Here is a 13,356-nt window from a genome sequence, read left to right as displayed (position 1 = left end):
ATACCGAATAAGATCTATACAGGAGGCCCAATAAATTAGAGGGCTGCGACGCACCATACGCTCATACGCTTGACACCTTGAGATCGCACCATCTAATGAGATTAATATGGTAACTATCGCCAATAAAAAAAATCTACTCTTAAAGAAAGAATGAGATATTTGCGATATTTATTCTCGATATATTAATCTTTTTCTCCTTGAAGCAAATTTAAGAAATTTGATAATGGAGTCTTCTAGACTCAAGGAAATTATGGAACTATCCTTATCAACGATAATCCACATCTATATAAAGGGCTAACATTAGTAGTCTAAGGTAATTTTCTAACCCTTCATTATAAGGCAATATATATAGATCTCTAACTTAGATATCAGAAATACTAGACATATCATGCCATCATATTTTCTTGTCATAGGTTAGCGATCGAGTTTAGTTGGTGGCAAAACTCGCCTTAAACATTATTATTATTATGGATAGATAAATAAGTAAAGATAAATTAAATTTGAAGTAGAATAGGTAAAAGGTAAAAAGTTTAAAGAAAAATAAACGTGTTAGACGTGCGAAACGGTGAGTTTAAAAATAAAATAAAGAACAGTTTGAAAATGGTCAAAACGGTCTTTGTCTCCGAGACACGTATACAAAAAGAAACGACATCGTTCTTCGATTTGTTCTTGTACGGGAATATATAGATTATACATGCGCATCATACGCGCACCCTCCATCTTCGCCATAATCGATCCCGGAGCTGTTCCCCGCGGAGTTCGGAGAAAATCACCGAAAGCGTCTCAGTTGAAATGGGTCCGGGGTTCGTCGTTGGCGTCTTTGGAGTCCTGATTCTCGCTCATGCTGCTTATTCGACCATCCAATGTAAACACCTCAAGATATATGCATATACATACGCAAAAGCATACCTACCTGCTTAATAGTAATTTTTATGCATTTAAATTCTATGAAAGTAAAAGGTTAGTTTTCTGGGTGTTGGATTTCATGTTTTGCTATTTTTCTGATAGATTTGATTGTGGTTGCAGATAGGGGTTTGTTGAAGATTACGGAGGAAGAGTTTTCAGGACCGCCGATGAACGTGAGTATTGTTGACTTTTCTTTTATCATTTAAGTAGGGTGGTCCTGATAAACCCTAAGTTTATTACTTCGTGTCTACCGATAATGAATTCCTAATTGTCCCAGAGCAACTTGAAAGAGATTCTTTAACCCTTTTTTTGTTTTGTGCGGAGTTTTCGTGTTTTTACGAATCTGGGAGGTTTCTTTGGAGTGCAGGTGGTTGCTGAGCTGCTTCTTGGGCTAGTGTTCTGTATGTGGGCGGGGCTAACCGTGCCAGGGAAGTTTCTATCCATACTTCCGGATTCCGAAGAAAATAGGTATTGTTGTCTTTCTTTCTTTCGTTATTTTCTCTGTTTGGTAGATTTGCACTTGGAGATAGGAGATTTGTACTTGGAGAGAGTACATTTTGTTTGGTTAGGAGGAGATAGAAAGTCAAAGCAACACCATATAACCACCACAATGAGGCTAAAACCTTCACCTCAATTTATGTCTGTGGACATTGTTCTTCTATTGGTTGTTGAACGTAGAACCTAATATCTATATCCAAGCAAACCTGATTACAATCCAGAAGTGATTGTTTCCTTCGAATTTCAATATTAGTTTGATCTTATTACAACAAAGTACACTAGCATCCAAAATATGGTCCAATTGGTAACTGTAACAATCCACATCTATGGGAGGTTGGTGAGTTCTGCTTGATGAATAGTATCTCATTGCTTGGAAGGGAGAAGTTCATAGTATCTTATATATTTTTTTTATAAGTTCATAGTATCTTATATTATAGGAGATAACCGATACTAAAAATATATCAAAGTGGACTCAACAAAAGCAACATAAACTACAGGCGATAACCGATTTAGAATTAATTCTATCAAGTTTTTGAACTCTGCAAAACCATTTAGTGTTATAAAAACCCCACACATAAACTCGTGCAGCATTCTCACTCTTATTTGGAGCTCTGTTTCTTCCCACCAAAAGCAAGTTTCTGTGCTCCAAATATGGAGCAGTCAGTTGCTATCTGTTTTTTGTTCTCGTAGACATAGAAGTGGCAGTTTTAAAGACATCCCCTTCAACCAGTGAGCAATTAAGTTGTTCTTTGTATCAATACTTGGTTTTACCACACATTTTCGGATTTTTTTCTAGCACTAGGTTCTGTTTTGTTTTACTGAGATTTAACTTCCATTCTAGAAAAGCAAATGCCCAAGTCAATCTGCCATAAACGAAATGATAATGTGACTATGTAATGATAATAGAACTTGGGACATTTTTTTTTTTTTTGATAAGTAATAATAGAATTTGGGACATAGAGTGGTGCCACCAAGTATTTATGTGTTTGAAATATAAAAAAAAAAAATTATTGAAAAAATCTGGGAAGAAAAAATAGGTCTCTGGTATTTTATGCATTCACCCCATGGTAATGTATGGCAACATATAGTGATGTTGCAATGTGCATGGTCTTGGCTTCTGTCTATCTAATTTAAACTTGAAATGGCCCTTTGTATCAAAATCTTTCGTAGTTCGTAAGATTTGAATAATTATTCTATACTAAACGATTTAAAATTTATCATCTATTATATAAGCTAAATAGAATTTCAATAAAACAAAATTGAGCTCTTTTAGCAGATAAATCTGCATATAACTTTGGTTCGAGAAAAGGCAGCATATAATTAATAAAATGGAATGAAAAAAGAAAAAAATTAAAGAATTTTCCTTTGTTAAAAATTTCAGTTTCCCACAATTTTGTTTCATTTCTTTAGTAGCTATGAATTTTTTGTTTAAAGTGGGATTGATATTATTGGTTCTTCGTTTCATTGGAATCTTGGTTGGTTAGTCTACTGTATGATTTTAATGTGGGGGTTTACCTATAAAAAAAAATGATTTTAATGTGGGGATTAAAAGTCATTTCGTTATTTTTTACATTCTGTTTTTTAGTTTGTTTTGACTGTTGATCACCATTTTTTCTTAGAAAGTTAAAGCACATGGAACGAACACTAGAAGAACTTTAAAGCTTCTTTTTCAATGCATTGTTCCTTTGGGTAATAACTATAGATTTTATTGGGCTCAATTTCCATGATTTCCTTGTGTCTATTTCTTAATCTTAACTTGGCGTTTTCTCTTTTATACATCCTATGTACTTGGGTTTCACTGATTCCTCCATTAGCATTAATAAAATATCTTTTACCTTTAAAGGAAAAAGGATGACTATTCTGTCCACATTTTTCCTTTGCTGAAAAGCTGAGTTCTTGTACTCTTCTAGCCCTATAATTCTATGTTTCAACGTACAGAAAGAATAAGTAATATGTCATGTTCACTAAGTAAGGAATTTCGAAATTTAGAGATAATACTTGATGAAACTTTCCTTGGATTCAACCTAGAGGTTGCACGAAGAGTTGCAGCTTGTGCAACCTCTGGGGGTTTGTTAGGACTTGGAAAAGGTGTTGTAGGAGTGTAAAATAAGCAGAAAACTCAGGGTTATCATGCCTATTTAGTTGCTGGATGACAGATAGTAACTTTCACTCTAAAATTGAAGAAGAAAACTCACATAACTCTCCAACTGGAGGCCAACAGATAGGATTTCTGCTGAGGGAAGAGAAGAGCTACGATTTTATTATTTATTTATTTATTTTGAGTTTTAGGGCCTAAAAGGGGCAGCACCTAGTGGGAGTTTACGCCAAGTTGAAATAATGAGGTTTAGGGTCCTTTTTAAACAATTACCTCTAAGAAAAAGGTCCTTTATAAACAAAAATTGATATAAAAACTTAAAAGTTAGGGTTTTCTTGGGCTGCATAATTGCTGACAAAAATAGGGCTTTTAAGGTTTTTAGGAAGGTTCCTTTGTCATGGTTTCAAGCAACTTCCTAGGGTTAGTAGCAAATATGGCTACCTTGATTTAGGAGTAGCAAATATGGCTACCTTGATTAGGAATCTAAAACCCTGAAATTTCTAGGTTAGTGCCTTTCCCAATTTTGGTATGTTTCCTTTTTCTATACTACACCTAATTAGACAAGCTTCATCCACTTGCCTTTTATAACAAATCAGCTCCTAAATCAACTAATTATGAAACTTAAGACTATCGTACAGATGCTGTAATTAGGCAAATCGAGGCATATTTTGAGATTACTCAACCAAAATTATAAACTCAAATTTTAAAAGCTTAGTTGCTTGAGTATGACAGATCCATTCTCAACGAATCAAGACCCTGAAATCAAGGGACAGAGGACCAAACCGGACAGATAAAAAACAGGTCGGTTTGGATGGTTCTATTTGGTTTTGTCGAGATATTTTGGTATTTATCAAGAGTCCTACCGGATGTGGTTTGGGCTTTCCTTGGTTAGTTACGTCAACCCCTTGAACAAAAACTTAATCATTATTTAAAAATGCAAGTTTCTTATTTTTGTTATTTGTGAATGACAAAGAAATATTGGTTATAGTTCAAAAACTAAAAGAAAAGCTGAAAGAAAAATGTTGGCAAATAGTTATATATATGTTTGAATATTCATATATTGAATGCATCACTTCTAGTGAGATCTTCTACCTTCATAAGAGAGCAATTATTTCCCACCTGGATGCCTGAAGCCTCTTTTGCGGCATTACATTTTAGAGTCTAGGGGATTAAATTTTCTTCTAATTCCTAGAATATATGTGTAAAGAGATGCTAAACGTCCCGAATTCGGGACGCAAAAAGGTGTCCTGAATGAGTTTTTTTTTTTTTTTTTTCCTTAGTGATTAAGGAAGTGTTTTTTAATGATGTTGTGAATTTTTTTATTTTTTTAAAAATGTTTATGATGATTAAAAAAATATATGAAAAACAAAAGAAAAAAAAATAAAATAAAATGTGCTGTTCGGGACGTTTATTTGGGAAGTGTAGTACTACTCATGTGTAAAACTTATGCTTGATTTTAGTTTAGATTGTTTGCTGTTCATCTTGTCTATCATTTTATACAGTAGATTTCCCAGTGGAAATATTTATTTATAGGAATGTTTTAGCTAGTTTAGTTGACTTGGTAAGATTGATGTCAACAATAATGCTATATCTTGCGTGTATACAGAGCTAACTTAGTTCATCAATGGTTGCAACTTATGAAAATCAAATGTTTTAGAGATTGTTGTGCTAGCTCCCTAGTAGTAGAAAGTGTAATATCTTATCGTATTTGCATGACATACAATTTATTCAAAAAGATAAATAAATAAATAAATTATGAATATTTTTCCTTATTGTTTTTATTTGTGTGATTATAGTATTTTTGCTCTATTAATTTAGTAAATCCTCATCTAAGACGAATTGTATATTCAGGTACTTGAGTTCAATTCCATATTAGGAATTCCTCACCTGTGGGTAGCCCAAGTGGTAAAGGCGAACTTGTGTGCATGTTGAGCCCATGTCACAGGTTCGATTCCCCCTGGGATCAAACTAGGATTTAAGTGGGAGGCCATGGTGGTGGGTTGCTATGCTAGTCTCCCCGGGGGTTTAGGTTCCATGGGTGAGTTCTAAGGGCTATGCCGTGGGGTGGTTCCCCCGTCATAAAAAAAAAAAATTCCATATTAGGAATTCCCCTTAATTAATTGATTGATACATGGTTCTGATGGGTGGGTCGTGTACTTGGGATATACTCTTCATGCGTAGTTTTGAAGCATATTGCCTTGGTGAGGTATGACGTCATAAAATTTGCATCCGGGATACCCATTTTATTCTTCACACATGATATCAGTTCACATGCAATTGAGTAGGCTGGTAGTAACAAAAGGGACCCATTAGTCCTTGTATCCATGCTTTAGGGGGGACTTGCTACTTTGGAAACTTATTATAGGGTATTCTATTTGGGTGAGATATCCTAGAAGGTTTACTTAAATCTAACTCTAGGTTGAGTTCACTTTTAACATGTAACAAAAAGGACCGATTGACCTTGCATCGCATGATTTGAGGTGAACTTGCTACTTTGGAAACAATAGGGCTGTAATCAAGCTGAGCTAACCTGGTCTTTAGATTGCTGAGCTCGGCTTGATTCAAAAAACTCGAGCTTAAGCCCGAGCTCAAGATTTTTATCTAATCTTTGTTTGAGCTCGATTCGGCTCAGTTTAAGTTGTTTTTTTTAAATATGATTTAATAATTAAAAATTAGAGAAATTGTAAAAGTTCTAAATTTAATGGAACTTTTACAACTAACAAATAGATCCTCTATTGAGTTTGAATATTGCAAAAATTTTATAATTTTTTTTTATAAGTAAAAATATTATATATATATCAATAGGAGTAATCAAGTACACTGGATGTATACAAGAAAATCCCTAACCCATACTAGAAAGCTCCTATTGCCCCAAAAGCCCACGAAAACCTACCCAACATACATCAAGCCCAAGTTAGAATAAATCACACCTCCCCAACCCCAACCCAATGTTTCCCATAGCCCAACCTCCATCCGAAATACCCTCTATCCGAAAGACTACCCAACATACATCAACCTCTATGCCCTAGACTTGAGCTTCCACCCTTAGCGTTATAGTTGATTGCACAAAAAAGATGCTTCAACTCTCTGCTTTTCTTAAAGCTTGATTTGGTATCACGTGAGTGGCTCACCTCAATCTTAGTGATTAGAGCTTTAAATTGGTCTTCACATCCTCCATGTGAGATTCCCACAATATGCTGAATCTCATTAACCTTTTGCAAAACTCAATCCGAAGATTATCCATCTATATTGTTTAATGGAGGAAGAGATACCAAGGGACAATGTCTTCCTCTGATGTAGCGCCCAACGTAGTTCCAAACGGTACCAACAATAAACCCTTGTTCAAATCTTGTGCCTCCTCAACAACACTAATGGTACTCTCCATTGGAGATTCTAGGTTGGTAGCAAGTCCCTTCACCTTTGCCGGCAACCTTGTGTGTGCAGCTTCGACGGACCGTACTTTAGACGTCGGTGTTACACCATGATCACATGACGGAACCAGGGCCAAGGGTCCCATCATTGTTATATGTGTCTTCCCACCGTGCTCCAAGCCTTCCTTAGACTCTGCTCCTATCGTGGACTTCTTTGATACCCAACATGTTGCAACCTCCTCCAAGTGTTCCATAGAAGCTTGCGTGCATTTCTGCATAAGAGTTGTTGTTACCGGCGCTGAGATAAGGGTTTCCTTTGGCCCAGGACTTCCGTTGGACCGTGAAACTGGCCCAGAAGTGGAGCCTTTCTCAAACACGGGCAAATGGAGCTTCGGCCTCCGTTTTAGGTTTGGATGGCGAAGTGGGCTTATGTGGCCTAGCCCAAGTTTGGCCTTCCCTTTGTCCCTTTGTCTGGCCTCAAACTATTACACCCTGTAGACTTCCTTTGTCCTATTTTTAGAGGCCTCAAACATTGGCCCAGGCCCAAACCTTTGATTATCTTAAAAATCCAAGACTTTTATCTCATTTCTAAACAATTTAAAATCCTTCTTCACGCCGTTTCCTCCTTTTTTAGACTATGCAGATACCTCTGCAACTCGTTTTCTCCTTGACAGCTATCCATTTCAGGTAATTGGCATCTTGCCCCTTCCCTCTTTAGACCAAGTCCCTCCGAAAGTTTCCCTGCCATGCCTCCCTTTTTGTGTTTTTGTTCAACCGCCAGAGGATGACTCGGAACTCCATGCGCTGCCACCCTCTTCCCTACACCACCCACCGCCACCTCTGCATACGACTTGGATTACCTCACAATCTCATTCCCCTTCTCTACCTCTCTGTTCATTTGTGGTGCAAGGACTGGAGCCTTCTTAGCCAAACTTTGTTTTTAACTCCATAGAAAAGCTCTTCCAACCCTTTCTTTCCACTCCTTCCGGGATCGCTAAGAGACCACGAGCCCCCTACCAACACCATAGTTAGTAGCTTCCAAAAAATGCCCATAAGCGTTCGACCTCCTATGAACAAACAAAGCTATTCTTCCATCCCTATAAGTCTTGAAGAAGTCTTTCCCTCCCTTCGATAAAACACATTCTTCCACTGTAATGGCCAGCCAATAAGCACTGGCATGACTAAGCGCCATTTCCTTGGTTACCTTCCTGCCCCTTTCTGTGATACGACAATACTTTCCACCCTCCATAGACACTATAAACACCTTTGATTCTATTAAAAGGTGTTTAAGAATGCCCATGATTAAACTTCCCCAGATCAAACACCTTTCACCAGATCAAACTTCCCATCGTTGGAGTGAGACCCCGAAAAAACCATATTTGCCTGGTGAAAAAAAAACCAGATTGTTCAAAAACTCGGTCGTCGGAAGTCCCTTGCTGGAGTCACCAATCTTGTCTTTGTCAGTGGAGGTGCCGGGAACACAGATCAATCGCCTGAGGAGATGACGGAACATAGAAACCAGAAACGGATCTAGTAAAAAACTGTCTTTGGAGGCTTGCCAATGCAGGACGATCCTTGGCGAAGTTGCCGGGGGCATCCGATCTTGTCTGTGCCAGCGGTGCGCAGTCACTCGCCGGACTAGAGTGGGTGGGTGAGTGTTGGCGTTGACACTGGAGTTATCTCTGTGCGAGAGAGAGACGGTGGCGAGATCACGGGGATGGAGGCTAGGGTTTAGAGAGGCCGCCGGCGAGAGTGGGACAGCGGCAGAAGGTTGAAGGAACGATGGAGGCTAGGGTTTTTTGGGACGGAAAAGTTGTGTACGGAGAGAGAAGTTATTTCCTGTTTTCATGATTTCTTCTTAGTTACATATAAATAATTAATATGTAACTAGTTGATATTTACCCATAATAACCATATATATTATGTCTACATAAATTATTAGTACTACAGACATAATATAATATTATATATCAACATTTCATATATGGCTCCTACATACTAATATATAAAATTATTAAATCTTACTAACTATTGTATAAATTTTAAAATAAAGCAATGAGGTTCAAATTCCTTTGGGTGGAAACAATCTCTAGGCACCATCGGATTGGAGGATTTTCCCCTTGAATTATCTTAGGTGCACTTGCAGGAAACTCTTTGCCGAGAGCCTGTGAACCCTCGGGATTAGTCTAGACGTTGTTTCCAAACTCCTAGTGCCAATAAATAAAATAATCCTATGAAGTAAATTCAATATATAGATGTAAGTGACTATGCATAAGTAATTAGGTTACATACTATATATTTAATTATAAAAGATGTGATGCTTATATTAATAAATGACATATATACATATTTATTGATGTGTGAATGAGCTTTAATCGAATCGAGTTAATGAGCCTTAGCTGAGTCTAGCATAATGAGTGGGCCTTAACGAGCCTTAGCTGAACGAGCTTTTTCTTTTCTCACGATTCAAGTTCGATTCGAGTTTAACCGAACAAGTTATCGAACAGACTGGTTTATTTACAGCCCTAGGAAACATATTATAGGGTATGCTACTTGGACAGAGATATCCTAGTAGGTTTACATCTAAATCTAGGTTGACTACACTTTTTTTTTCTGCATAATCTCTCAAAAATTGTGATGTCATCCTTTTTACTCGTACCAGAGAATAATGAGAGCTAAGCATTCTGCATGGTTTTACACGAAAATTCTAGCTATCATTTATAATATTGAAAATTACATTTGTTTTTTTTAGCAAAAGTTGTTTCTGTAGAATTTCTCAGTTGCCATTGGCACGTTGTATTACTTTCAGAGTCAGAATCTTAAATGATTGCTGCTTTGCCTTCCTTAGCAATATTGGTTGTCAGATTTTATTTAGATTATTGACATCAGGAATTGTATATTTGGATGCAGGATTGTTTCTTTACCAGCCAATCTAGACTTCATGAGTTTCAACCATCGAGGCAAAGTATTTCCTATGGAATTGGATGTGAAGCTGAAACTTTGAATCCTTCCTATCAAGTAAAAGGGGTCTCCCTTGATCTTTCTTGAGGAGAGAGGAAATAAACAGAAGTGGCCTTTGCCATACAAGTATTTTGTTTACCCCCATGTGTTGGTTGTTTCTTAAGATTTCACTGTATCAATTTACTTTTGCAATCTATTACGGAACTACTTGTCGCTTTTGACAACCTAGGTCTAGTCATTAAAACCTGGAAATATCTTTTGTAATCTCGTTGGATTTTCTCGGTGGTTGCATCACATGAAGGTTAAAAGCCTGCGTGTGGAAAATGAAATTGAATGAATGACAGTGAGGGACACATAGACAGCTCAAATGGTATTATTTTGTGCTTGTTTTTCATGGAAAGTTTTTTAAGCACTAAAGTGAAAAATGTACGCGTTCACTGAAATTTTCTAGGTTTACGGTCATTTAAATCACAACCAGACTGAATCCAAGAAAAAGAGTCAGGTTTGGCCCACATGTTCAGCAGTTTTGGTGAAACGTCCCCCGTGATTTCCTTGAAAATACCGATCACTTCTTTTATGCCCTTTCGATCAGATCTCGTAACAAACAGAATCTTGATGATTCTGCAAACCTACTTCTACTTGTACAAAATAGCGGAAACTAATTGACAAGACGTTTGAAGTTGGTGGCAATGTTCTGAAATTCCAAAGTCTATTTATTTATTAAATAAATATAGATAAAAGTCACTATTGAAAATATCTATTTTACACACATGATATAATATCATCTAGACCATACATTTCCTCCAATGAATGTTAGGAACAATCAATTAGAAACAACCATACAGTAAGTACAAAGTGTGTACTGCTGCAATGACTTCTCTCTAACATTACTCTTATTTATTTTTCCCTCCTACTCCCAGAGTCCCAGCAATGTTCCAGCCAGCATTATGCACTCTGATTGGTGATCAAATTATTATTATTTAAAGTAAGGTTTCTTAAAATTGCTGCCTTGCAAAGCAAACGTTACAGAAATTGTAGAAACTGCACGTGTTAAAAGGGTACCCTACGACCATCGACCACTAATCTATAATCAAAACTCCCCTTGAATTTTTTGATTCGTTGCTTTTAAAAATAAAGGACCTAAAAACAAGTCTATCCAACCAACCTCTATACATACGACAACTGTATAACGGTCAACATTTCCAACTTCAACTGATCAATACTGAAGGCTTTCTGTATTTTAATTAATTTCGCCCATTAACCTCATTAGCACATTCTTCTTTCTAATGCAAGGGTAATGAAACTTAAATTTTTTCTCTAAAATGTTTTCAAGGGCAGAAAAAATACCCTTTAATATGACTTGCATTGACACTGAAATAGTTTGTAGAGTTCCAAATAATTGCATGGAAAAAGATAACGGAGTTTGCAACCCCAGAAGAATAGAATCCATCCCTACCAATTCAAACATTACAACTCAGTGTGTCAGTACAAATATAAAATGTCGGAAGAAGAAAAAGAAAAGACTTCGGTTTCAAAAAATCAAAGCAGATGTTAGGCTAACAAGGAAACATACATTGACATGCCTCTAAAAAATGTTAAAGTGGACCATGAGGAACTCACACAAGATTCTGAAAATATCCATAGCAGAACGAGTATGCCCTCAATTTTGGAGCATCCATAGCCCACTGCCAATGCCGATTTCTAAACTAACTAGTTTACAACTGATTGAGTTCCAGCGGGTATTCTGTAGACTGTCTAAGAATAAATTCAGCTCTCCTCTTCTTGTCATCCCTCTCCTCATCCCGGGCAACCCAAGAGGCTGCTCTCCCAACACCCTTGTTCTGAAGGCTCAAATCCAATGATTCACCTAGAAACTTCTTGCCAGTCCTAAACTTTAACTGAACAGCAGGCCTCACATCAGGAAGAACATTTTTCCCATCTTCCCCATCATAAGAAAACCCACCTTTGACCGCTTCAATAGCAGGAGCAAATGCCTCTAGTACGGAGACATGGATATTCCCCACCATTTCATCCGAAGTCTTACTCGGTGAAACCACCAGAGAAACATCTTTCTCCCCTGGTTGTAGAGGCAGTCCAAGGAAAGGGTTATTTTGAGCCCCATCCGATTCCTTTGCATCACTACGTGAGGTTGAAGTTCCCGCCGAACCACTGGACAACAACCTTTGCTGCAAACTCAACAAGGACCTCTCCGCCTTTCTACGTTGTCGTGCTTGCTCAATCTTATCTGTGCGAGGATCTGTTGCCCTCTCATTCCATAAAGGTGTATGTATATACGTATGGGGATCAGGCAAAGCTGGCAACCATGGCGGTATGTGCTTGCCAGGTGGCGTTTCACCCATTTGTACAAAGCTTGGAATCAGTTTCCGATGCTTAATCACCGGAAACTGAGGCACTGGCTGAGCAAATGGAATCTCCTCTGCCCCACCTACATACTCAACAATCCCTTTCACTGTTCCCGAACCAGCAAGACAATTTTGTACCTCCGATCCACCCAGAAAGCCTTGTGAAGCTTCCAAATCCTCCAACCCTCTAATGATATCAAACACATTACACTCTGTCCGACCAGATGAGTTAGCATAGACACTCGCCGTCTTTCCTAGGTCACGTAGGTATCGAATTGCAATGTCAGCGAGAGCCTCCAAAGCAGAGTCTTTGAAGCCCTGAAACCCCACGCTCTCGCATACCTGTGCAACTGCAACCTTTGACACCGCTCGCCCAAAGTCATTGGCTCCGGGTCTACTTGTTTTATTGTACTCTAGTTGTTCATTACCTTTCGTACCATTTCCACCTCCATGGCTCATATTCAAAACCTCATATCATTTAGGGTTTTCTCGACCCCGCATCACTCACCCCATAAATTCCCACTAGCCATAAAATTACCCAGCATTTAGCTATTTAAAAAAATCATCCAAAACCAAAGCACCTGATCCCGGTTTTGGTTGCCGAGAAAACCAAGAAAGATGACAAGAAAACCCTAGAGCGATAGCAACCGATTCGAAGCTGAGATACTGAACAATGAAAATGACAATAAAACAGACAGAGTTAATCCTCGGTGAGTCTTACCAGTAATTTCGAGACTTGGAAATGAAACGCTGCTTCAATCGACCAAAATTCAGACCCAAAAAATCAAAAAGAAGAAGAAAGATTAGCAGGGACCCAAATTAGCTAGGGTTTAGAACAGTGATGAAGGGTTTAAGAGAGAAGTATTGAGAGGGAATATTAGGGATTCAAATTGAATAGTGGGAGAGTTGGGATAAACCCTGGGAATTGTAAGACCCTAGGGATCGAAGGAAGAAGGGGAAAGGGAATAAAGTGGTTTGCTCATCGGGGCTTTGGTGAGTTCGATGAAGGAAGTGTGTGTTTATTTTTATAGACCTTAGTCAAGCTGCCTTTTTTAACCAATTACAAGCCCAGACGTCTTGACGCGCCTTCGAAGGTGTGCGATAAGGCAATGCTCGCTTGCTCTTGCTATGTTAATTCCCTACTCACAATTTTCAGCTTTTG

General features: G+C 37.9%; 2 protein-coding genes and 1 long non-coding RNA gene across 3 annotated transcripts; 1 reads left to right on the top strand and 2 right to left on the bottom strand.

The window, feature by feature from the left end:
* Positions 1 to 699: 699 nt before the first annotated feature.
* On the top strand, positions 700 to 10,204 carry LOC121266241 (membrane magnesium transporter). Its single transcript, XM_041170015.1, has 4 exons — positions 700 to 865; positions 1,027 to 1,079; positions 1,274 to 1,374; positions 9,781 to 10,204. The coding sequence occupies exons 1-4, from the start codon at positions 793 to 795 to the stop codon at positions 9,872 to 9,874; spliced, it is 321 nt and encodes a 106-aa protein (XP_041025949.1). The 5' UTR covers positions 700 to 792; the 3' UTR covers positions 9,875 to 10,204.
* Positions 10,205 to 11,003: 799 nt separating this feature from the next.
* On the bottom strand, positions 11,004 to 13,356 carry LOC121266002. Its single transcript, XR_005940723.1, has 2 exons — positions 12,916 to 13,356; positions 11,004 to 11,283 (listed from the first exon to the last, which is right to left on the bottom strand). It is a non-coding gene; the product is annotated as an uncharacterized LOC121266002 (long non-coding RNA).
* LOC121266001 (transcription initiation factor TFIID subunit 8) lies at positions 11,343 to 12,917 on the bottom strand. The gene has a single exon (XM_041169687.1). It carries the CDS (start codon positions 12,651 to 12,653, stop codon positions 11,547 to 11,549), a length of 1,107 nt encoding a protein of 368 aa, XP_041025621.1. The 5' UTR covers positions 12,654 to 12,917; the 3' UTR covers positions 11,343 to 11,546.

The sequence above is a fragment of the Juglans microcarpa x Juglans regia genome, chromosome 5D (assembly GCF_004785595.1).
Source record: "Juglans microcarpa x Juglans regia isolate MS1-56 chromosome 5D, Jm3101_v1.0, whole genome shotgun sequence".
Lineage (NCBI taxonomy): Eukaryota > Viridiplantae > Streptophyta > Magnoliopsida > Fagales > Juglandaceae > Juglans > Juglans microcarpa x Juglans regia.
The sequence above is the reverse complement of the archived record's forward strand: the minus strand, read 5'-3'. Positions and strand labels throughout refer to the sequence as shown.